This window comes from Lepus europaeus, chromosome 7 (assembly GCF_033115175.1).
Source record: "Lepus europaeus isolate LE1 chromosome 7, mLepTim1.pri, whole genome shotgun sequence".
Classification (NCBI taxonomy): domain Eukaryota; kingdom Metazoa; phylum Chordata; class Mammalia; order Lagomorpha; family Leporidae; genus Lepus; species Lepus europaeus.
The window spans coordinates 21,347,711-21,373,636 of NC_084833.1; the positions used below are offsets into that span (position 1 = coordinate 21,347,711).

The 25,926-nt window shown below is 44.5% G+C and overlaps 1 protein-coding gene across 2 annotated transcripts in view; it reads right to left on the reverse strand.

Annotated features, from left to right (window-relative positions):
• Positions 1–395: 395 nt before the first annotated feature.
• The window catches only part of TTC17 (tetratricopeptide repeat domain 17), a 150,517-nt gene continuing 124,986 nt past the window's right edge, over positions 396–25,926 (reverse strand). For both annotated transcript variants that reach the window (XM_062196281.1, XM_062196280.1), the window contains 3 exons: positions 4,734–4,853; positions 3,436–3,579; positions 396–1,536 (listed from right to left, as the gene is read on the reverse strand). In XM_062196281.1, the coding sequence (XP_062052265.1) occupies positions 1,405–1,536; positions 3,436–3,579; positions 4,734–4,853 (396 nt within the window). In that variant the 3' untranslated portion in view covers positions 396–1,404. The remainder of the gene's footprint in view (positions 1,537–3,435; positions 3,580–4,733; positions 4,854–25,926) is intronic.

The window sequence follows — 25,926 nt, forward strand, 5'->3', positions numbered from 1 at the left end:
CTCGAAGGCCACAGAAATGCCGTCTCCCACGGAGTCCTGTCCCAAAGGGGATGCTCCTCCTAGCACTGGCATGTCCCCTCTCCCAAGGCTCTCCTTGAAGCTTACTTGGATGAACGTGGAGGTCAGTGCTCATCTGAGGGGCAGGACTTTGTGGCTTCTTCTGCCTTTTCCGAGAGGGCCAACCATATCCTAAACACTGAACATCTACTGACGGTGTCTCTCCTGGTTAAATGCATCACCCTTAAATCCTAGGGATGGGCTGGCTCTTCCTTCACCTCACCGTGGTAGAAAGAGGGAAGAACAAGACAACTTGGACCTAGGCAGATCACATCCAGAGTTTTCCAAAATTCTCCTGGTTCTAAAAAAAACCAAACACAGATGACCTATTTTGCTCATAAACAATTTTTATTTTTGTTCTCAGTATGTGCCCTTGAAGATTCCAAAATACTGGAGTTCCTGATTCTCCTGGGACCAAAGGTAAAAGCACTGGATGGAAACGCCTGGCCTTGGTTCATCACCCTCTCCTGAGGAGCTGTGTCTGACGGCCTCAGAAAGAGGGAGCTGACACGCACACTTTCTTCCAAGATGGGTAACACAGCGAACAAAGAATTAGTAAAACATAGACTCTGTCTGCAGAGAGGGCTTCAAATATACATGTTCTATATATATATATAAACCTGTTATATAGGATTGCAACTTACTGTTTCCTTGTGATTTGTAATTTAAGTACAAACGATAGAGACGTTGCACATGGCTGATTTCCCCTTCTTAGCCCCCCTCCCTCCCCAACATAAATAACATTACAAAGGTCAAGTGATCCTAAGAGCTTTTGTTGTAAATATTTTGCTTTGAAAATCATTTTCCCCCTCCTCCCCGGCAATCTACCTCTGAATTTGTAACATAGCAGCATGGAACGGACACAAGACGGGGGCAGCATGGAGCTCTGATGGAGAGAGCGCAGAATACTGCGTCTCCCCCACGGGCACCAGAGGCGCTTTTGCATTTCCATTGACAACGGAGGCTACACAGGAAGCAGAGATTGTGCAATGTGGTTTTTCCTCCAAAGAGGAGGCTGGCTGGACCACTGAGAAAAGCCTTGAAGGCATCGAGGTTCTGAGACAGAGCACAGCTCCAGAAATGTTTTGGCTCAGTATTTACACGATATCTTTAAGCTGCATTTTTTTTTTCCCTTAAAAAAGAAATTTGTGTTTCTCGAAGGTGCCTCTTCTGGCTGGGGGAAAGAAGGAACTTAACAAAACCAAACCAATTCCCACATCGAAGTCCTGTTCTAAGTCTAACTCCGTTATTTTCACACACATCATTAAGAGTAGATGCTGACGACGATTGGGTCCTTATTCTGTTCTTAAGAGCGTGAGTAGAGAGGGGGAGAAAGGAGCAGGTGCACTATGGAGAGCGCCGTCCCTTCTTCAGCATCAAGTGGCACTGGATGGTCTGGATGCGGTTCTTGGCCGGCACAAACTCGGGCTGCAGCTTCAGCGTCGATTCATACCACACCAGTGCTTTCTCAAACTCTTCCTGCACGGGGCAAGGGGACAGATGTGAGCAGCCAGACTAAATACACACCGTGACCTCTTTTTTCTTGACAAGCACCTCTGTGCTAGTGCCAACCCTGCAGCGCTTTCTCGGTGGACCTAAGTTTCTGCAGAAAATGCTGAGGTCTGGGAGCAAACGGCTGCCTCTACCCCTTCGGTAGAACAAGACAGAGCCCAAGAACCACGGGGAAATGCGCGTATCAAGTCCCACAAAGGTGGGACCCAGCGGTGAGAGCAATGGTGCTGGTGAGCAGAGCTGACACCACTGAGCTCCTGATTGTGTAGGGGACTTAGGACATCTCTGCACGGCCTCCTCATGGAAACCTCTAGAACCAGGCCTGGGGAATGCTTGCCATGTGCCCACGTGAGTTTTCTACTGCAGTTGGAGAGAAGTGAAGGAATACCAGGTGTCTCATCAGACGTACACACCTTGAAGCATCTTTTTTATTCTCCCTAACATTTAGAAGGGCCGTATCGAGGGCATTGATCTTTTAGTTGGAATACTGCTTTCAGAGAAGAGCACACCAACAGGTGACAATGACTCCTCCTCGCCAAACGAGAGGAAGAATTCCTCATTCACAGCAGCAAATTTCACATCTACTGGGGACAAAAATAGATTCTTCAATTTTAAGAAGCAGAGAGGGAAATCTGCACACTCAGCAATACCTACCTGGCCAAATTCTACTTCCTGCCTCTGAAGTCAAGGATGACACATAGAGCCTACAGCCCAGGGCTGCTCGCTCCCGGACTTGTTACTCAGGGTGTCTTGAGACCAGCTCTGTATGTGACACCACACTTCAGGTGGAAGCAGATGGCGGGATTCTCATATTAAATTCTGTTATGACAGCCTCTGGGGGCACCCTGGGATGTTAAGCTCTGAAATTACTCTTGGTTTGGACTAGAACAAGGGAACTGGACGATGGCTTCCCATTTTTCTGCTTTAAATGGTATCCCATCAAAGTAGTGCAACTGCATGATTCGTTAAGTATTTGGTGAGCACCTTCCAAGCACCAAACACTGTGAGGTGCTGGGAACAGAGAGATCACGAGGACTCCTGTCCCCAAGAAGACTGTTTCCTACAGGGAAAGACAAACGCTTAAATAAAAAAACTTCTGAAACCAGGTGAAAATACGGCAAGAGAAACAGGCACCGAGTGCCTTGAGTGCAATGGCAGGGAAGCGCCCGTACTGGGAGCAGCAGTATGTGTTGTGTGGCCATCCTCACGAGTGTAAGGTGAAGTGTTCTGGAAAAGGTGGTGTCTCCAGAAAACTGTAGCTAAATCTCAGTCTACTATTAGTGTGAAACTCATGGTGAGGAACTATACAGTTGCAAATAATACTTGGATAAATCTCATGTTTTTTTTTTTTTTTTTGAGAAAATTGTGAAACCCCTTATCCATAAAATATACCCTTGGTGGAGCTGGTAATTTTAAACATGAAGCTTATACACGGTGGGGGAGGGGGGCAGGTGTTTGGTGCAGGGATTAGGATGCTGGTTAGTATGCCCACATCCCATATCAGAGTGCCAAGGTGTACATCCCATATCAGAGTGCCAAGGTGTTGAGTCCCAGCTCTGCTCCCAACTTCAGCTTCCTGCTAGTGTGCTCTCTGGGAGGCAGCGTTAGCTCAGTTGATGGGGTTTTTGCCACCCATGTGAAGACCTGAACTGAGCTCCCAGCCCATGGCTGCAGCCCAGCCTAGCTCTGGCTATTGCCAGTATTTGGGGAGGGAAAACAGTGGATGTGAGCTGTCAAATATATACAAGTTTTTAAAAATCCCTTATATGCTGGAGGACAGTGCCATATCCAAAGAATTTTGAAATGAAAGGTGTGCCAGTGTGCCCCAGCACAGCCGGCGCGCTCCATCCCACGCCCCAGTCTCACCATGGCCACATAGACGTTGCCCAGCGTGAAGTGGTTCACGGCGAAGTGTGGTGCGATCTCTACCGCCATGGTGGCAACGATGACGGCGTCGTTCCATAGCTTGGCGTTGTGCAGGATGTTGGCCAGGCTAATCAGGGGCACGTCCTGGGAGAAGGAAATAGTGGGCTTTGAGTTTTCATTCTTGCCCTTTGTGGTCACAGGAACTGTACTTGGTGTGTGTTGGTAAACGGTAAGGGCAGGGCTAGGCTGCTGTTTGCTGCTGGTCTATGAAAGATAAGGGGCTTGCACCAAAATATAAATCACTTGGTTCTTTCAATGATAAAGTCTTGTCACAAAACCAAGCGAAAATGTGAGCTGAAGTGAATGATCTGCTGAATAGACTGGTTTACTCTGCCAGCTCCACGTCTCTCCGCGGATTGGTAATGGAATGGTTACAGGGCTGGCTCTGGTCCGCAGATCACACCTTGAGCTGTGCTGCATTGGTGCCCAAGCATTTTCTGTGAGGAACACGGTATCCGCTATAGCACAGGCTGGGAAACTGCGGCCCACAGGTGAAATCCAGCCTGTTTCTGTAAAGTTTTATTGGAGCACAACCATTTCCATGCCTCTGTACTTCTGTGGCCTTTACCATACTATGACGATAGGATTAAGTCATCGCAACGGAGGCTGTGGCTGCAGAACCCGGCCTTTACAGAAAGTCTGCTGACCCCCCACGTAGACTCCTGGCCTCCCTCCCCTGCTGCCTAACAGTGAAGAGCACAGGTGATGGACTGGACAACAGAATGATCATCACGAGTATTTATTCCTTTTATATGTGCCACCCGAGTTAACTACTGCCCATTATCACACCAGGAACTGGCCAAGGTGTGCGAAGGAGTGGACACTTGCTTCCGTCTCCGTGTAACACAGGCTGCACAGGCCTCCAGGCCCTTGAGGATAAGCTAATCTAGGGGGATTCCTGGGCTGGGAGCCTGCTCAGGCCGGTGTGTCTGCTGTACACTGACTGGCTCTCAAGACAGAAGGGGTACTCAATGATGCCTTGTCTCACACGGATCTTGAAGACCTCCCGCCACACTCCAACTTGCTGAGGCAGGGGTGGCGCTGTGGGGCTAAGTCACAGGCTGATTGCTGCACACGCTGGGTCCTAAGTTCTCCTGCCCCTTCCTACCTCTGCACCACTTCCTTACTGGCTGAGCATGGGGAGGAAGGCTTGTTGAAACCTGAGACTAGGTCATGGGGAGTGGAGAGGACCGAGGACCAAGGAACGGAGAGGCTCCAGCCTTCAGGGTGCCACTCACCTTCATCTGGTGGGGAGCATAGTGGAGGGCCTGGCGCAGGCAGTCGATGGCCTTCTTTCCTTGGCCTTTCACTCTCCAGTAGAGGGCGGCCATGCTGGAGAGCACCCAGGACGTCTGGTTCTACAAAGGAACAGCCAGGTGAGGCGGGGCACGCTTCCACAACATACTAATTCATCAAAAACCACGCGGACCACGGCCACTTAACCGCGACCCACTAGGTGCTTTGTTTGCCTTCACATTAATTCTTAGAACAATCCTACTGTTACTGCCTTTTTATAAACGAGAAAATTATGACTTAGATAGGTTAAGTACCCAGCCCAAGTCTACTCAATTACTAAAAAGCAGAACTGTATCGCATGTCTATATTCTATTTAAATATATTTAACTTTTGAACAGGTAACTCATTCATTTATGTCTCAAAAACTGGAATTATACCAAGTTACATGGTCAAGTCTTCCTCTCATGCTTACCTCTAGTGTATACAAGTCAATACAGCTTTTAGTTCCTTACGGAATCTTCTGGAATTTCTCTATGCTTTATATAAGCAACTATGAACACAACTATATTCCCATACCTCAGTATGAGGTAACCTGTTATAAAAGAGTTGACACTAATCTGTGCTTTGCTTTTTTCACTGAACAACACACCTTGGAGAGTTTTCTACATCAACATATGGAAAGTTTCCTCATTCTTCTGTTAACAGCTATATTAAAAAAAAAAAAAAGCTGTATTTCCTGGTACAGATGTAGTAGTATTTATTTAGCTGGATCCTCATGAAAGGATATTCATCTTTCCCCAACGTTTCACTGTTCCAAACAAGCAGAGAGAGGGGTACTTCTGCATCTGTGCAGGTGTATGGGGTAGGATGCACTTCCAGGTGCGGCGTGCTAAGTCAAGGGGACACTCCTTTTCCATTTGGATAGGTACTGCCACACTGCTCTCCATAGGCTTGTGACAACCTAACCTCCTGCCGGAAATACAGTATCCCTGCTTCCTTACACCCTCATCGTAGAACCTGTTACTAATCTCCCGGACCTGTGTCAATATGACAGGTGAAAAAAAAACAAACAAACGTGGCTTTAATGTGCACTTGCCTTCTCCTGACTACAGCTAACCATCTTTTTCATATTTTTTTTTTTTTAAATTTTTGACAGGCAGAGTGGACAATAGAGGGAGATAGAGAGAAAGGTCTTCCTTTTTGCCGTTGGTTCACCCTCCAATGGCCGCTGCGGCCGGCGCACCACGCTGTTCCGATGGCAGGAGCCAGGTGCTTCTCCTGGTCTCCCATGGGGTGCAGGGCCCAAGCACTTGGGCCATCCTCCACTGCACTCCCTGGCCACAGCAGAGAGCTGGCCTGGAAGAGGGGCAACCGGGACAGGATCGGTGCCCCGACCGGGGCTAGAACCCAGTGTGCCGGCGCCGCAAGGTGGAGGATTAGCCTGTTAAGCCACGGCGCCAGCTCCATCTTTTTCATATTTGACAGCCTTTTGAATTTCTTTCCTGTGCACTGTTTTCATATTTTTCCATGGAGTTTTTAGCTTGTCTATTGGAAAAAGCTCTTTACATATTAGCCAGACTGTTTCCTTGCCTGTAATATTATTTGCTAAGATGCTCGCCTAGTTTGACGTCTGCTTTCGGACTTACGGTGCTTTGTGTGATACAGGCTTTGATTTCTACAGAGTTCAGTTTTTTATTTATCTCTGTTGACTTTGGGGTTTTCAGTTGTTATTAAATAGTCCTTCCTCTCACTGCAACGTTAATCGAGTAATTCTACCATGTTTTTACTCCCAGAACTTTAATAATTCCCTTTTTCACATTTAAAAGTTTAACTCATTTGAAATTAACCTGTTGTGAAATAAAAGAAATACCCTCATAATTTTTCCCCAGGTGGCTACTAAGTTGTCCCAACAATATTTAATAATGCAACTCTCCCCTAAGTGAGATTTTCTTTTTACCAAATTTAATTTGGGTCAAACTTTGGATTTTTCTATTTCATTTGTGACTTGTGATTATGGTCTCTCTCCTAGCCACTACAGAAGAGGCAATTAGGAAACTTATCCTGCTTCTTAATTTCTTCCTTTCTCCCTGCTAATGCATGTGGGAACGCTCCCACTTGGGAGACAAGGAGACCAAGATGGATTTCCTGGCTCCTGGCAAAGGCCTAAACCAGACCTAGTTCTTGTGGGCGAGTGAACGAGTGGATGGAAGATTTTTCTTACCTCTCCTCTCTCTCGTGCTCTGCTTTTCAGATAAATAAATCTTAACAAAAAAAAAAATAATGTGACCAAGGTAAAATGAGGCTATCAGGGTGGGCCATTCTGGAGTGTGGCTGGATTTACACTGAGGACTTTTGAAAACAGGAGATGCACCAGCGTCCTGCACATACAGGGGTACAATCATGGGAAGAGGCAGCAAGAGGTAGCCATCTGTAAGCCAGAGAGAGAGGTCTCGTGGGACAACGGCCCTGCCGGTGCCTTGACCTGACTTCAGCCTTCAGAACAACTCAGTCTGTTGTCTAGGCCACTTTGTCCATGGTATTTTGTTATAGTGGCCTAGCAAACTCACACACTCGTGTACAGGGGGGTTATTTGTGCCCATTTCTCTGCATCCTCTTGGTATGCAAAACTGCTGCAGAGCTAGCCTGATGTGTTCCTCCTTCTTAGTAACTTGATCCTTTTGATTGGCTTCCCAAAGGATAACTTAAAGTATTTTTTACATTTCATTTTATTTGAAAGGAAGATAGAATGACACACACACACACACACACAAACAAGAGAGAGCGAGAGTGAGAATATTTTCCACCTGCTGGTTCACTCTCCAAATGTCTGCAATGCCAGGGCTGGGCCAAGCTAAAGCTAGAAGCCAGGAACTCAACCCAGGTCTCCTCTGTGGGTGGCAGGGACCCAAGTACTTGAGCCATCGTCTGCTGCCTCCCAGGGAACACATTAGCAGAAAGCAAGAATTGGGAATGGAGCCAGGCCTTGACCCCAGGCACCTGGATATGGGATGCAGCTGTGCCCCATGGCCTCTTAGCTGCGGCACCAAATGCCCCACCTACTCTTAAAATTACTTTTCTTTACTGGCAATAGTTGACATGCACAGAAAGCTTATTTACATAATTAAGTATATCATAAATATATAATTATACAGCGTACATAATTCTACAGTATATAATCATGCAAAACATGCATTTATGCTGTAAAGTGCAAAGTAAGGCGTATCCTAGGAACTCCCACTCATGGAACACACTTGCGTCTATGTGTGCCATATTCCATCCTCTTGCCTTTTTTTGAGGGAGACCCACGTTAGTCTACAAGTTGTCTGTAACATCCCACTGTTCCTTTTAACATTCTTCTTTGCTTGTTGCTTTGACACCTGGGCTTTATAACGACGGTGTAATGGGTGCAGCCTTCTGGGACTTGGGGTTTTGGCTCAGCACTGGATTTCTAAGCTGCATCTGTGTTGTGTGTAGTTCTAGTTCTTTCCATTTCCTTGCTGCACAAATAAACATCGGCCAAGTGAATTTACTGCAGTGTATTTGTTTTCTGAAGATAGGTGTTTGAGTGTTTCCTGTTTTGATGTCCCTGGTTGCATATAAACATGCAGAGTCTCTCTGGAGAAGATACCTAAGGAGAACTGCTGGGTCATAGGATATGCAAATGCTCAAAAAAAAAAAAAAAAAAAAAGGCAAAAAACCCACAACTAGACACAAGCAAGAGAATGCTGCATTTTTCCCAGAGGTGGTGTGCCAATTTACAGTCCCAGTAGCAATGTTTAAAAATGCCCCCTTGTTCTCTATCCTTTCTCACCCTCGGAATTAGCAGTGGGGGTAAAAATGGCATCTTACTGTGGTCTTACCAGACTATTAGTGAGCTTGGGAGTTCTTGTGTCTTTTCATCATACCCATCCCTGCTTTCTGTGGAATGTCTGTTAATGTCTTCTATGCCTCCTTCTATTTTATCACTTAACTTTTTCATCAATTTATGTTCTGCAGAGTAATCCTTCGGGTAGCTAAAGTGTGTTAAACATAGTTTTTCTCATGCTAGCTTACCTCCCTTTAAAAATTTTTATACCTTAATGTAATTGATCTTATTAGCATTTTCTTTTATAATTAGTGTTTATGTATATATTTTTTTAATTTTTTTTTATTTTTGACAGAGTGGACAGTGAGAGAGAGACAGAGAGAAAGGTCTTCCTTTTGCCGTTGGTTCACCCTCCAATGGCCGCCGCGGCCAGCGCGCTGCGGCCGGCACACCGCGCTGATCCGAAGGCAGGAGCCAGGTGCTTCTCCTGGTCTCCCATGGGGTGCAGGGCCCAAGCACTTGGGCCATCCTCCACTGCACTCCCTGGCCACAGCAGAGAGCTGGCCTGGAAGAGGGGCAACCGGGACAGGATCGGTGCCCCGACCGGGACTAGAACCCGGGGTGCCGGCGCCGCTAGGCGGAGGATTAGCCTAGTGAGCCCCGGCGCCAGCCGCTTCTGTATATTTATAAAGAAAACTTTCCCACTCCAAGGCCAGAAATATCATCTTGAATATTTTTATACTAATTTTAAAAGTTCTGATTTTGCTACTTGGTCCTTAATTCATGTAGCATTAACTAATTGAAAACGACTAAGCAATCACCCCAGAGCAGTTTCCTTCTCTTCCTGTCGATCTTTTACATACGGCACAGTTCTGACGGCAGAGTCTGTTTCTGGGCTATTTAGTCTCACTAGTTATTTTGTTCATCCTCGCTCAAACAGCATAATGTTTCTTTTCTAATTTTTCATAGAATTAAGGCAATTCTTACAACTTTATCCTTCAAGAATGTCATATCTATTTTTCCCTCCGTACTCATCCATAGAAATTTAAAGATCTGCTTTCCAAGTGTCATTAAAAAAAAAAAACTATTTTGGTATTTTGATTGTAATAACTGACTTTATAAAGGAAATTGGGGAAAACTGACAGGTTTATGATTTGTGCCTTCTTATAAATGAACATTACATATCTGTTAATTTAGTTCTTTTATAATGTCTTTCAGCAATGCTTTATCATTTTCTGCAGACAGTTCTTGTTAATTTTTTAAAACTAGGAACTTCATATTTTTATAACACCATACATATATAAAAAACATTTCTTAAAACTATGCTTTTGGGAGTGAGGGGGAAAAGTTAAGAAAGCTGTATCTTGGGGCCAGTGCTGTGGCGTGGTAGGCTAAACCTTTGCCTGTGGTGCTAGCATCCCATATGGGCGCTGGTTCATGTACTGGCTGCCCCTCTTCTGATCCAGCTCTCTGCTACGGCCTGGGAAAGCAGAAGGTGGCCCCAGTGCTTGGGCCCCTGCACCCACATGGGAGACCTAAAGAAGCTCCTGACTCCTGGCAACCATCTGGGGAGTGAACCAGCGGATAGAAGATTCTCTTTCTGTCTCTGCCTCTGTCTGTGACTCTACCTTCAAATAAATAAATATTTTTTAAAGCTGTTATCTCAAATCAGGGAACCTGGATTGAATTCCCAGCTGTATCTCCTGGCTCCATCTTCCCAACAATGCAGACCCTGGGAGGTAGTAATGACGGCTCAAGTGATTGGGTTCCTGACACTCACATGGGAGATGTGGATTATATTCCTGACTCCTGGCTCCTGGCTCAGCTCCAGGCATTGTAGGCATTTGAGCAGTGAACCAGCAGATGGAAGCTCTCATTCTGTCTGTTACTTTTTTTTTTTTTTTTTTTGACAGGCAGAGTGGACAGTGAGAGAGAGAGACAGAGAGAAAGGCCTTCCTTTGCCGTTGGTTCACCCTCCAATGGCCGCCGCGGTAGGCGCACTGCGGCCGGCGCACCACGCTGATCCGAAGCCAGGAGCCAGGTGCTTCTCCTGGTCTCCCATGGGGTGCAGGGCCCAAACACTTGGGCCATCCTCCACTGCCTTCCCGGGCCACAGCAGAGAGCTGGACTGGAAGAGGAGCAACCGGGACAGAATCCGGTGCCCGGACCGGGACTAGAACCCGGTGTGCCGGTGCTGCAAAGCAGAGGATTAGCCTAGTGAGCCGCGGCGCCGGCCAATGTCTGTTACTCTTAAAAAAAATGAAAACAGTGCTTTCTATTTTTTTTTTTTTTTGCTGCTATAGAGAAATGCACCTTATTTTTATTTATGAACATTAGAGGCAGCCACTTTGATAAAAATATTTCCAAAAGTGTCTTTAGATTCTTTTGAATTTACTAGGTAGATAATCACATCACTCTGAATACTACTTTGTTTTCCTAATAATTATGCCATTTATTTTCTTTTATTGATTTTCTGTACTTACTAGGACTTTGAGCACAGGCTGAAAACGGAGGTGATGGCCTGTCTTCTTGTTTCTAATTTCAAAGAATTAATTTTAATATTTCCCCCAATAAAAATCTTTGTTGAAGTGGATACTGATTCTTTTCCATAGATAAGGGAAGTTTCTGTCTAAATCCAACTTGGTTGAGGTGTATCTCGTTTTTTTTTAAAGAAAGAATTCAGGCTGGAAATATTCTGCTTATGGGTTGATACCTACAATTATGTTCATGAGTGAGATTAACTCTCTTTAAAAATTACAGGCCGATTCTCTCCGTCTCTCTCTCACTGTCCACTCTGCCTGTCAAAAAAAAAAAAAAAAAATTACAGGCCGGCGCCGCAGCTCAATAGGTTAATCCTCCGCCTGTGGCGCTGGCACACCAGGTTCTAGTCCCGGTCGGGGCGCCGGATTCTGTCCCGGTTGCCCCTCTTCCAGGCCAGCTCTCTGCTGTGGCCCGGGAGTGCAGTGGAGGATGGCCCTAGTGTTTGGGCCCTGCACCCCATGGGAGACCAGGAGAAGCACCTGGCTCCTGGCTTCAGATCAGTGCCGTGCGCTGGCTGTAGTGGTCATTGGCAGGTGAACTAACGGTAAAGGAAGACCTTTCTCTCTCTCTCACTGTCTTAACTCTGCCTGTCAAAAAAAAAAAAAAAAATTACATATAAGGGGCAGGCATTATGGTGTAGTGGGTAAAGCCACCGCCTGCAATGCATCCCATATGGGTGCTGGCTTGTGTCCCAGCTGCTCCACTTCTGATCCAGCTCCCTGCTAATAATGCACCTGGAAAAGCAGCAGAGGATGGCCCAAGTCCTTGGGCCCCTGCACCCATGCACGTGGGAGACCCGGAGGAAGCTCCTGGTTCCTGGCTTGGGTTGGGCCCAGCCCTGACCGTTGTGACCCTTTGGGGAGTGAACCAGTGGATGGAAGATTTCTCTCTCTGTAATGCTGCCTTTCATGTAAACAAACAAACAAAAAACTTTAAAAAATTACATATAAAATCTAATACATAAAATTTTACCTTCTCACAATGTCTAGTTTTATTTTCAAGATTAAACTAGTCTCAAAAAATTAACTGGGAAGCTAATCCTTTATCTGTTTATATGGGGTGAGGTACTTCTCAAATGTATGGTGGAATTCACTTATAAAATCAACAGATCTTATAGTATTTTCTTAACTTGAGAAGCAGAGAGAGACAGACGGACACACACACACACAGACACACACATGCAGGGAAGGAGGGAGATTCCACCCACTAATTCACTCCTTTTTTTTTTTTTTTAATTTATTTGACAGAGTTAGACAGTGAGAGAGAGAGAGAAAGGTCTTCCTTCCGTTGGTTCACCTCCCAAATGGCCGCCATGGCCGGAGCTACGCCGATCCAAAGCCAGGAGCCAGGTACTTTTTCCTGGTCTTTGACGCGGGTGCAGGTGCCCAAGCACTTGGGCCATCCTTCACTGCCTTCCCAGGCCACAGCAGAGAGCTGGACTGGAAGAAGAGCAACCGGGACTAGAACCCGGCGCCCATATGGGATGCCGGCACGGCGCGCAGAGGATTAACCAAGTGAGCCACGGTGCCGGCCCCACACTCATTCACTCCTAAAGTGACCCCGCTTGCCAAGGTGGGCAGAGGCCAGTACTGAAACTCCATCCAGGTCTCCCATCTGTGTGTCAGAAACCCACTTACTTGGACCATCAGTACTGCTTTCCAGGGTCCTCATTAGCAGGAATCTGGCAGAAGCCAGAGAATATGGGCATCTTAACTGTCAGGCCAAACACCTGCTCTCTCACATTGTTTGTGAGAACATCAACAACAAAACAGACAGACGAAAACCAAAAGCACAACCGTTTCATTTTATTTGAGAGTTACAAGAGCCTTCAGGGCTTCTTTTTTCTTCTTGAATAAGTTCAGGCAAATCCCATCTTCCTAGAAATTTGTTTTAAAATCATAAAGTTGTAATTGTATCCTTCTATCTCTTTAATCTGACAACTTTAGCTGTATTTTTCTCCCATGATATCAATTATTTGTGCTTTTCCCCTTGATTAATTTTGTCAGGAGTTGATTTCACAGGTTCTTTCAAAGAAACAACTTTCAGAATGTTGATCTTCTCCATCCCATCTATGTTTTCTACTTCACTGAAATCTATATCTAGTTCCCTTAGAATTTAAAAATACACAGATTAAAAACTAATAGAACATAAGATACAAATTCATAACTATAGTTGAATATTTCAGCATGTCTCTCAGTGACTCAGAAATAGACAAATAATCATAAAGATAAAGAGGGCATGGACAATATCAACCAACTTAATCTAACGAACATTTCCAGAATATCCTACCTATCCAAAGAAGATGCTATTCCTACTTAGTGCATACAAAACATTTGCGAAGGAAGACCACGTTGCAGCCTTATCTGAGTAAGTATAAAAGAATTAAAATAATACAAATATGTTCATTTGTTGCAACGAATTAAATTAGGTATTAATTAAAAAAAAAACAAACCTGGAAAAAACTGGTAGGAAACCAAAAACCAAATTTCTAAATAACTAATGGATCAAAGACAAATCAGAAGGAAAATCATAAAGTGCTGTAAGCAGAACAAAAGCTGGTGCTGTGGTGTAGTGAGTAAAGCCACCGCTTGCAGTGCTGGCATCCCATACGGGTGCTGGTTTGAGTCCTGGCTGCTCCTCTTCCAATCTAGCTCTCTGCTATGGCCTGGGCCCCTGTACCCTCGTGGGAGACCTGGAAGAAGCTCCTTGCTCCTGGCTTCGGATTGGCACAACTCTAGCCATTGCAACCATCTGGGAAATGAACCAGCAGATGGAAGACCCCCTACCCCTGCCTCTCCTTCTCTCTCTTTCAAATCAATCAATCAATCAATCAATCTTTTTTTAAAAAAGTGAAAATACCACAAATCAAATTTGTCATACATCTGGAAAACACTTTCAGCACTAAAAACCTACACTAGAAAAGAGAGATTCAAATCAACAAGATAGGCTTGCATATTAAGAAACTATAAGAAGAGAAGCAAAATAAATCTTAAGCAGAAGACAGGAAATTATAAGTAGAAGAGGTCAATGAAAGAGAAAATAGAAAAACAGAAGAAAAATCAATAGATCAATAATAGATCCCTAACCAAAGCTCTCTGAGAAGACCAACAAAATTGATAAACTTATAGTTAGTCTGATTAGGAAAAAAACAGAAGATATAAAATACCAATATCAGCTGAAGAGAGGGTACATTACTACAGATCCTACAGATATGAAAGAATATTAGAGAACATTATGAAGAACTTCAAACCAATAAATTCAAAGACTAAGATGAAATGAACAAACCCCTTGAAAGACAGAGCTACCAAAGGTCACTCAAGAAGAAACAGTGTTTGACCAGGCCTGTACCTAGGAAAGGCATTGACTTTTCCCAAAAGGAAGTTCCTGACCCAGAAGGCTTCATGGTGAATTTCAGCAAACACTGAAGGAAGGATAACCCCACTGCTCTTTACACTCTTTTAGGAACACTATGTGGAGGGAACATCTCCCACTGCATTGCATGAGGTCCTTACTGTCCTGCTACCAAACACAGAAACACAAGAAAGCCACAGACCAAAATCCCTCATGCACTCAGATTCAGGCACGGACTAACTGGGTTATCAACAACTGGGAAAGGTGTTTATGTTGATAGACTTGTAATTCCTTTCTGTAGACCTACCACTTTTTTTTAACTTGACATATTTCGAGGTTATTTTATTGGATATGTGTTTAGATTTGGTATATCTAGTGAACTTAAACATTTTATCATTATGTAGCCACTTTCTTTGTCCCTAATAATTTTTGTCTTAAAACAGTCTTTTCAGATAATTAAGTATACCTTTTTCCTTTTGATTAGTATGTACATGGTATATCTTTTGCTATTTTAAATGTTTCTTCTATGCCTTAAATTTAACTTTTATAAAAAACATACAGCTCCTTTAAAACATTTTCAATTTGACATGACTTTCACTGTTATGTCAGTTATACTTGTCTAGTTTTTTTTTTTTTAAAGATGTATTTATTTATTTGAAAGAATTACACAGAGAGAAGGAAAGGGAGGGAAGGAGAGAGGATAGGAGGGAGGGAGAGTGAGAGAGGGGGAGAGAGAAAGAGGTCTTCCATCTGCTCGTTCGCTCCCCAAATGGCTGCAGTGGCCGGAGCAGTGCCAATCCAAAGCCAGGAGCCAGGAACTTCTTCCGGGTCTCCCATGCAGGTGCAGGAGCCCAAGGACCTGGGCCATCTTCTACTGCTTTCTCAGGCCATAGCAAAGAGCTGGATCGGAAGTGGAGCAGCTGGGACTCAAAGTGGCACCCGCATGGGATGCCGGCACTGCAGGCGACAGCTTTACCTGCTATGCCACAGCACCAGCTCCTTGTCTAGTTTCTTGAATGCTTTCAAGTTTTCACTCCTTTCTTTACTGCCTTTTCTTGGACTGATTTCTTGCAGCTGTTGCTGTCCCTTTTACTTCATTATTTTATCCTCAAACACTTGGCATTTCTGTGTTATTTAAGTGCTACTCTTAAATTTTTACTCTGACCATTTAACATTCTAAACAAGATGGTAACTCACTTCTCTTAAGTACTCGAATGTGGCTTTTGATACCTAAGCTCACATGATTTTTTTTTTTTTTGGACAGGCAGAGTTAGACAGTGAGAGAGAGAGAGAGAGAGAGAGAGAGAGAGAGAGAGAGAGAGAAAGGTCTTCCTTTCCGTTGGTTCACCCCTTACTGGTCTCCTATGTGGGTGCAGGGCCCAAGGTCTTGAGCCATCCTTCACTGCCCTCCCGGGCCACAGCAGAGAGCTGGACTGGAAGAGGAGCAACTGGGACAGAATCTGGCACCCCAACCAGGACTAGAACCTGGGGTGCCAGCGCCGCAGGTGGAGGATTAGCCAAGTGAGCCACGGCGCTGGCCGGATGATCCCATTCTTAAACACACACTCTATCTGAAAATTTCACAAACTGCTGTTTTCCACAGAAAATGTCTGTTCTGTTTGGGTTTGCATACCTATTTATCATGTTATTTGCTCAGTAAATCTTACATTTCAGATAATTCTTCTGTGGCCATGATACAGAGAAGTCCCCTTAGGGCTGGACTCTTGGTAATAAAGTTGTTTTAGTCCTTTACTCATTTTTAAATGACTATTCTTCCCCACACTCTGGATCACACAATTCTAGGTCTAGGGGCCTGGCGCCATGGCTCACTTGGTTAATCCTCTGTCTGCAGCGCCAGCACCCTATATGGGTGCCGGTTCTAGTCCTGGCTGCTCCTCTTCCAACCCAGCTCTCTGCTGTGGCCTGGGAAAGCAGTAGAAGATAGCCCAAGTCCTTGGGCCCCTGCACCCACATGGGAGACTGGGAAGAAGCACCTGGCTCCTGGCTTCGGATTGGCGCAGCTCCGGCCGTTGCAACTATTTGGGGAGTGAACTAACAGATGAAAGACCTTTGTCTCTGTCTCTCCCTCTCACTGTCTGTAATTACTTCTCAAATAAATAAATAAAATCTTAAAAAAAAAAATTCCAGGTCTAGTCTCCTTTCAGCATTGTCATCTGGCAGCCACATTGTGGTGCAGTGGGTTAAGCCGTAGCCTCCGACGCTGGCATCCCATATGGGCTCCACTTCTGATCTATCTCCCTGCTAATGTGCCTGGGAAAGCAGAGAAGGATGGCCCAAGAACTGGGGCCCTTGCACCCACATGGGAGACCTGAAGCTTCTGGCTCCTGGCTTTGGCCTAGCTAAGCCTCAAGTGTTGCAGCCATTTGGGGAGTGAACCAGTGTACAGAAGATTGTCTTTCTCGCTCTCTGTGTCTCTACCTCTCTCTGTACATTTGCCCTTTAAATAAATAAATCTTTAAAAGAATTGTCATCTGGCTTTGATATATGACATTACAAAGGTTATGCTAGCCATCATTCCTCTGCAGGTGATCTGCCCTTTCTATCTCCATGAGGGTAGATCTTTAAGTCTTTCTTCACTCATTTATCCCAAACACTTAAAAAGTAAACGGCATATGGTAAGTTTCCACTAAATATCTGTTGAGTGAATGAACGAATGAATGGTGGTTGTTGTATTTATTAAGCTACTGTATTTCACTCTTTTTTTTTTTTTTTTTGACAGGCGGAGTGTATAGTGAGAGAGAGAGACAGAGAGAAAGGTCTTCTTTTGCCGTTGGTTTACCCTCCAATGGCCGCTGCGGCCAGCGCATCTCGCTGATCTGAAGCCAGGAGCCAGGTGCTTCTCCTGGTCTCCCATGCGGGTGCAGGGCCCAAGCACTTGGACCATCCTCCACTGCCTTCCCGGGCCATAGCAGAGAGCTGGCCTGGAAGAGGGGCAACCAGGATAGAATCCGGCGCCCCAACCGGGACTAGAACCCTGTATGCCGGTGCCGCAAGGCGGAGGATTAGCCTGTTAAGCCACGGCGCCGGCCAAAAGCTACTGTATTTCAAACCCAGATCCCAAATTCTATGATCTTTGTAATGCTGTGGCTGGAACTTTCCAAACCACCTCCGGGCTAGCAGGTTTCCTGTTGGGTTCTGCCAATGCGTACACGAGGCGACTGGAAGGGAAGAGGCGGAGGGAGCTCCCTCTTCCTGTGTGCACACTGCTCCTATCAGCGCCACTGCAGCAGCAGCATCTGGCGCTGGCCGCCCTCTGGCTCAGCCTCACTGCAGCCCTTCAGCATCCAGACCGCACCCCCTCTTCAGACACAGGAGCTCCGGCTTCCCAGAACTTCTGCATTCTGAAATGCCAACTCCTCTCCTGCACCCCTCGGGCGGGAGCTGGTCCCCACAGCTGCTATCTGCTTTCCCTCAGTGTGTCCTTTCTCCCTTTCAGCCCTCTACAGCAATACCATCAATTCTCTAAATTGAGTCTGCCCTTCTGACATGTCTCGTGTCATTTCTGTTTCCCTGACAGTACGCTGATTGAGACAGATGCTCTGAAGACAGCTCTGTCTTGGCTGTTTGCAGCTTTACTGTAATGTACCTAGGCACGGATTTCTTTCCACCTGGGCAGCTTGGTATACAGGGTGCTTCCCCAGGTTGTTGCTTCACTTGTCTCCTGTCTCCATAATACTTCGGGTAACTTTTTACACAAAGATTGCAACTAATTATTTCATTATGCCAAATCCATCTACCCCATCATCCACTCAGTATTTGACTTAGACACTTAAACGTACTTTTAGCTTAAGTCATGACAATTTGCTTTAAAAATTTTTTTTTATTTTTAATTTTTTAGATTTACTTATTTGAAAGGCAGAGAGTTACAGAGAGGCAGAGGCACAGGCTGAGGCAGAGACAGACAAAAGTCTTCCACCTGCTGTTTCACTCCCCAAACGGCTGCAACGGCTGGGCTGGGCTGAACTGAAGCCAGGAGCTTCTTCTGGGTCTCCTATGTGGGTGCAGGGGCCCAAAGCCTCAGGCCATCTTCTACTGCTTTCCCAGGCCATAGCAGAGAGCTGGATTGGAAGTGGAGCAGCTAGGATTCAAACCGGCGCCCATATGCGATGCCGGCACTGCAGGGAGTGGCATTAACCACTACGCCACAGTGCTGGTCCCTGATGTTTTTCTTTACAAATTAACTTTTATAGAAGAAACAGGTTTTTTGTCCTCTGGCTCACTGACTGGACTGCTGAATGCATCCTCACGGTACCACCTGCCACGCTGCTTTGTTCCCTGAACCTCCTGAACACTGGTACTGAAGGCCTGACTAGATTCCTGCTTTGGGGAAGAATGGGGGTGCAAGTGTTTCAGAGGCAGTGACGTGAACTCCAGCAACACACGCACAGGTGTCTTGCTCCCTCTATTTACGGTATTAGGAGCCGGTGATGATCGCTGCTATCCACTCAAGAAGGGCTGCAGACCTGGTCAGCCGAATGTTGACAGATTAATACTCTAAACACCTTCCCTCCCCACTGAGTGTGAGTGGAGGTTGTTTTGGTTTTGATTTACATTTCCCTGATGAGGAGCATCTTTTCATATGCTTTGGCTCTCTGCATTTTTGCTTTTAAGATTTATTTCTTTGAAAGTGTTATAGAGATGGACACATACTCACACACACACACAGAGCGAGAGAGAAATCTTCCATCCTCAAGTTCACTTCCTCAATGGCCAGGCTGAAGCCAGGAGTTTCTTCCAGATCTCCCCCATGGACGGCAGGGGCCCTCACACTTAAGTGATCTGCTGCTTTTCCCAGGTCGCCAGTAGGGAGCTGGATAGGAAGTGGAGCAGCCAGGGCACAAACCGGCACCTATGTGGGATGCCCGCCTCGCAGGTGGTAGCTTTACCGGATACACCACAATGGTGGTCCCTTTGTGTATCACCTTTATAGAAATATTTATTCAAGTCATTTGCCCATTTTATTTAAGAGGGGAAGGTGGGGGGAAGGAGGTGTGGAAGAGGAAGACCATGTACTCCCATCTGCTGGTTCATTCCCCAAATGCTTGCAGTGGCTGGGATTGGAGCCAGAAGCCAAGAACACAATCCAGGTCTCCCATATGGGTAGCAGGAACCCAACCACTTGAACCATTATTGCTGCCTCCCAGAGTCTGCAGTGGCAGGAAGCCAGAGTCAGGAGCCACAATTAGGAATCAAATCCATATATTCTAATGACAAACGTGAAATCTTAACTACTAGGATAAATGCCAACTCTCTTTTACATACGTAAAAACTGGGCTGTTTGGGCCTGGTGCTATGGTGCAGCAGGATAAGCCGCTGCCTGAAACAGCAGCATCCCATATGGACACTGGTTAGAGTCTTAGCTGCTCCACTTCGATCTGGGTCCCTGCTAAGGTGCCTGGCGAGGCAGCACAACATGGTCCAAGTCCTTTGCTTCCTACATGGGAGACATGGATGGAGTTTCAGCTCCTAGTTATGGCTTGGCATAGTCTTAGCCATTCAGACCACTGGGTCATGACCCAGAGGATGCAAGATGGCTTTCTCTGTCTCTCCCTCTCTCTGTAACTCTGCCTTTTAATAAATAAACAGTCTTATAAAAAATTGGGCTTTTGAGTTTTGTTGCTGTTGTTTTGTAGAAATTTTTTATATATTCTGGATATCAATCCTTTATCAGATACATGGTTGTCAAACATATTCTCCCATCTCAAGGGTTCTTTTTTCACTCTGTTGATGATGTCCTTTGACACACAGAACTTTTAATTTTGATGTTGTACAATTATCTATTTATATTTTCACTGCCTGTGCTATTTTATATCTAACAAATCCTTGCCAAATCCAATGTTGTAGTGCTTCTCCTCTGTATTCTTCCAAGCGTTGTACAGTTTTTTATTTATATTTTGAGACTTTTTGTACATAGTGTAGTTTTCTTAACACCATTTGTTGAAACAGACTGTCCTTTCTCCATTGCATATTCTTCAACATCCTTATCAAAATCATTTGATGCTATAAGTGAGAGTTCATTGTCTAATCCATTAAACCAATCTAATGAGTTCTTCATTTTAGTTATTATAATTCTTAGCTCTAATTTTTTTTTGTCACACATTCTAATTCTCTGGAGAAATTTTTCTCTTTTCTCCTTCTATTTTCTACAATACATTAATGCTGGCTTTTTTTTTTTTTTTAAGATTTATTTATTTATTTGAAAGATAGAATTACAGAGAGAAGAGAGAAAGAGCGTTCTTCCATCCATTGATTTACTCCCCAGATGGCCACAATGACCGGGGCTAGGCCAGGCTGAAGTCAGGAGCCAGGAACTTCTTCCGGGTCTCCCATGTGGGTGCAGTGGCCCAGAGACTTGGGCCACCCTCCATTGCTTTCCCAGGTGCATTAGCAAGGAGCTGGATCAGAACTGGAGCAGCCAGGACTCAAACCAATTCTCATATGGGATGCTGGCGCTGCAGGCTGTGGCTTTACCAGCTGTGCCACAGCACTGGCTCCCAATCCTTGTTATTTTAATTAAAGTCTGTTTTAATTCCAGTGCCTGGACTACCTGTAGGTATATTTCTGTTGTGTGCCTTTTCTCTTAGTTTTTAGTTATAATTCTTGGATGTCTCATATAATTTTACTGGAAGTCTGACAATGCATCTATAAGCATCTACCCATAGGAGCTCCAAGTAATGCTATCTTAAAGAGAGCATTCCCTCCCTTATTCAGCAGGGCAAGCAGAGATGATCAGTTTAATGCAATAGCTGGTGCTGAGTGTGGGCCGGTGTGCCTCTGCAGGAAGCCTCACTCCACCTCTGTTTTGACCCTTCTTAAGAGGCACAAGTATCCAGACCATCCCAAGTGAGAGGCCCCTTTCCTCTACTTCCACAGTACGGTGGGGTTGCCAAAGCCTGTTTTCCCACAGCTTTCCTCCTGGCTCTCTGGGTTTCTGGGTTTCAAGGCTTCAGAATCTGCCGATGTACTGTGAAGACGACCAGGTTTAGGTCTCTGCCCCTACCTTCTCACCAGGATGGTGTATCTAATATCTAACTGTATTTCTCTAGCCTGAAAGACTTCCAAGTCTGCTGGTTTCTCTGATCACCAGATTCCTATGTTGCTGCAGATTATGCTCCTTAAAAAGAAACTTTTATACTTTGTTTCTTCCTCTTTAGGATTTCAGTATGCTCCATCATCTGCCCCACTCTCTCATTAGTTCTTTCTAAAGGATTGTTGGTCTTCCTTCTTTTTAAAAAGTTTTGTAAAAATTAGGTTTTAAAACTATCACATTTTGGAAAGATTGTTATCAGCTTTTCATTTCTACTTTAAAGTTTTTTACAGTGTTTATGTGAAATGCAAGTTTTAAATTTCTATGCTATTAATCTTTTTCCTGAAGGCTTGTTCCTGAGGGATTAAACTTCTCCACATGCTGGTTGTAAAGGAATTTCTGGGAATCCCATTTATACTTATATTCCATATATACATTTGCTTAGATCTCTGACCCATTTTAAATTTGTCTTGGTGTACAGTGGAAGGGAGTGGATCCAATTATACATTTTTCCCTATCTAGCATGGAAATATTGCATTTCTCCTCATTGATAAGATGCTACCTTTACAGGATACAAAACTGCTGTGTGTGATTAGGATTTTACTCTTTCCTGTTGGTCTATGTATTTGTGCACCAACAACAAATCGCTTTAATTAAAACCTTCATGTCAGTTTAATGTCTTCTAAGAGTAAATCCTCCTCTTCTCCCATGATTCTCCTTTTTCACAGTTTGCCCGCTTATTCTTGCTTGTTTGTTCTTCTAGATGAACCTACAATCAGCTTTTCTGGCATCAGAGAAGACAGGCAATTTTACTGTTATTGTATTAAGTGACAAGTTAGGGAGAACTGATATTCTGATGATGCTAGGACTTACTTTACATTCAAAAATATGGCTACATCTCCCCATTCTTTTAAACCTCTTTTTGTATCTTTCAGAAGTGTTACATATTTTTCTTCACTCAAGTTTTGGGGATTTTTTTTTTTTAATATTTTCCTTTGGCTTATTTAAATTTACCAAATTTGAACTTAACTGCTTTGGCCAGAGATACATGCTAAATAATTTAAACGTTCAGAAATTTGCTCAGGGCTTTTTTGTGGCCTACTTTTATGTTAAATATTCACATATGATTAACGTGTTCTTTCACGTGTACTTAGAACGTGAATGCTGGAGCAGGAGCGTAGCTTTGCGACTAAGATGCATGAGCTCACACTGGAGTGCCTAGGGCTGGATTCACGACTCCAGCTCCTGGTTCCGGCCGCCTTCTAACAGACCCTGGGAGGCAGCAGCACTGTCTGAAGCAGCTGGGTTCCTGTCACCTACATGGGAGGCCTGGATTATGTTCCCAGTCCCTGGCTTTGGTCCTGGCCCAGCCCTAGCATTTCTGGGTTAATCTGGGGAAGGGACAGTGGATGGGAGCTCTGTTTGTCTGTCTGATTCTTTTTGCTTCTCATTTTTTTTTTTTAAAAGTGAATTCTGTTGCTGTCGAATGCTGCTGTGACAGGTCAATTTCATGGCTGTACTTTTTGTCTCTGAGAAGTGTATTAAGATCTACTTGGACTGGACATATGTCTATTTCTTCTTTTAGATACGCCTATGTCTACCTTTTGCATTTAAAGCTATGTTATTAATTATATATGGTCCATGGACTGCATCTACCTTGTGTATTAAATCTGTATTACTTTCCTGTAGTTACTGTGACTAACAAAACCTTGGTGATTTAAAGCAACAGAAATCTGTTCTTTCTTATTTATGGAGGCAAGAGATCCAGTCAGTATCATTAGGTCAAAATCCAACGTGCCAGCAGGGCAGTGATCTCTCTGGAGGATCGAGGGGGAGCATCCCTCTCTGAGCTCCTCTGGTTTCTGGTGGCTGCTAGCACTCCTTGGCTAGGGACTGCATCACTGCGGTCGCACTCTGTGGTCATAGCTCCCTCTTTCCAAGGACGCACAGGACTGCATTTAGGACACATCTGGACGATCCAGGGCAGCTTCTCTGGCTCTGGAGCCTCAGCCTTAGCTTCGAAGTCTTCTCTTATCAAACAAAGCAACTCCACGCTCCAAGGGTGAGGACATGGACGGTCAGCTTCCCGTGGGTCTTTTTACAATTACATTACACACTGTTAACTTCAGTCGTTTCTTACTGCGTTTTCTGGTAAGTAATGTTTCTTACTGAATTTTCCGGTAAGTGTAATTATATCGAATTTCTTTTCTGTTCACGTATTACTTTCCATCTTTGTATATTCAACCTTTCTGTATCCTAATATTTAAAGTTTTTCTAAGAAGCAGAGTTTGATTTTTAAAAAAAATCGAACTCATACAGCCTTTTTGCATTCAACTACTGATTTATTGGGGTTGATATTTACTATTTGTGTTCTATATTTGTGCCTTTACCATTCTTGACTTTCTTTGGATTAATCAAATGCTTTACAGCATTCCAATTTCCTTCTATTAAGTTACATTTTAAAATAATTTTTAGTTGTAAGCCTGGAGCTCAAAACATGCATTTTTACTTATTAAAATCCAATGTAAATTATTACTTACACTACTTGGCAGATACCAATTAAACCGTAGGACTTTTAAACTCCACTTATTCCTGTCTCATCATTCATGAAACTGTTACCATGAATGTTGGAAATATTTAAAACTGAAACTCCTCAGGGTGCTGTAATTATTATTTTATAAAGCTGCAGTTCATTTATCTGTTTCTCCCCCGTGCTCTTCATGCCCTCTTGCATGTTCACATTTCTAACTGGGATCATTTTCCTGAAGAACTACCTTTAATTTTTATTTCCGTACAGGCCCACTGGTGCTCTTAATTCTTTCAATTTCTGTTTCCTTGAAGTTATCGTCACTTCAATTTTGAAGGGTACGTCTGTGGTACATAAGTTTGGGCTTACTTATATTCTTCCAATATTTGACTTATGTTATAGTGACTCCTGGTTTCCATCATTGCAGTTGGAAAGCTATCAGTTTGATTGCTGTTTCTTTGAAAGCTAACTACGGAGGATTAAAGATGGGCCACACAGTCTTTGACTCTACTAGCATAAGGATATAAGTCCCCTGCCCTCAGTTTTGAGCAAGCTCTGGGACTCACTGTAATAATCAGGATGTAGGGAAGTGGTGCTGCTCCAGTTCTCAACAGACTCCAAGTGCTCTGGATCCTTTGGCTGTCACCCTCTGGGAGCCCTGAGCCATAACGTAAAGAGGTTCCACTGTGCTGCTGCAGAATCCATGTGAAGAGAGGATTGCCAACGGTGGCCAAGCTATTGCAGCCATCCCGTCTCAGGCACCAGTCCTTTGAACAATGCCACCCTCGGCAGCCACCCCCAGGGGAGGCTGTGGCACAAGTTACTCCAGGTGAGAGTGCGGAACCTTGGAGCAAAGGATGATTTTGTTTTAAGCTAGTAAATTCTGCAGTAGTTTGTTAGGTAGGAAAGAGAGAATGAAAATAGTCTTTGGTATTAGGATAAAGTGCTGCCATGAACAGAAATTGAAAATATGTGTTACTGATTTTGGGAATGAGTTACAGATGTCTGCTGAAAGACCAGCAATAAGACGATTAATGGAGGCTGAGAGAGTGCTGAGGATACTGGGGAGGAGAGAAGGTGCGTTCACCTGCGGGGGCAGAAGGAAGGCAAGTCCCCTACCGGCCAAACAAGTGGGCAGGCTGCATTTTGGAAGATGGAAGAAGCACCTAACGAAGTGGTAGACCTGGCTAGGATTTCTGGGAAGAATGTAGACAGTGACATGTGGTTTTTGAAAAAAATACCTATGATGAGCTATTCAAAGAGAAAGAACTAAACCAGTTTTTAAGAATCTAAAGGAGAATGGTTTCAATCTGAGAACTGCAGTGATAGAATCTAAAACTTTCTCATTACGACTCCTCCAGTCAGCAGAAGGTTTTAATGCTAAGAAGAAGAAAAAAGGAAACCGAGGGTGCTATCAGTAAAACCATATCTTCAGGTTCAGGGCAAAATCAAGGGCATGATAGTAGGACCCTTTGTCACTACTGCCTTGGAAAGAATTTGATCAGCCCTAAGAGGCCCTCTCAGACAGAAGGCATGTAAGAATTCTAAGGGCATTGTCTGTAACTCACTGTCAAACAGACACAGGCCTTCTTGGGGATATCTTGAGTGTGGCTTCTGCCTAGAATTCTGGTTTATCACCTGTCCGGGAAGCTTTTTTAAAGGAGTCATGCCAGTTTGGTCAAAAAGGGATAGGGAATCAGGAAACAGGCTGAGAAAACTCTTCAGGACATTTCTTACTGAAAAGGGAAGATAACTTGGAAAAAGTCGTCAACAGCTGAGAAGCGGATGAAGGAATCAACCCAGGGAAGCAAAACTGGCCCTAGTCATGGAATATTCCCCTCCCCCCACCACGTAGAGTGGGGGACTGGTGACTTACAGCCAGATGATTTCAGAAGTGCCACGGTGGGGGGGGGGGGGCAATGT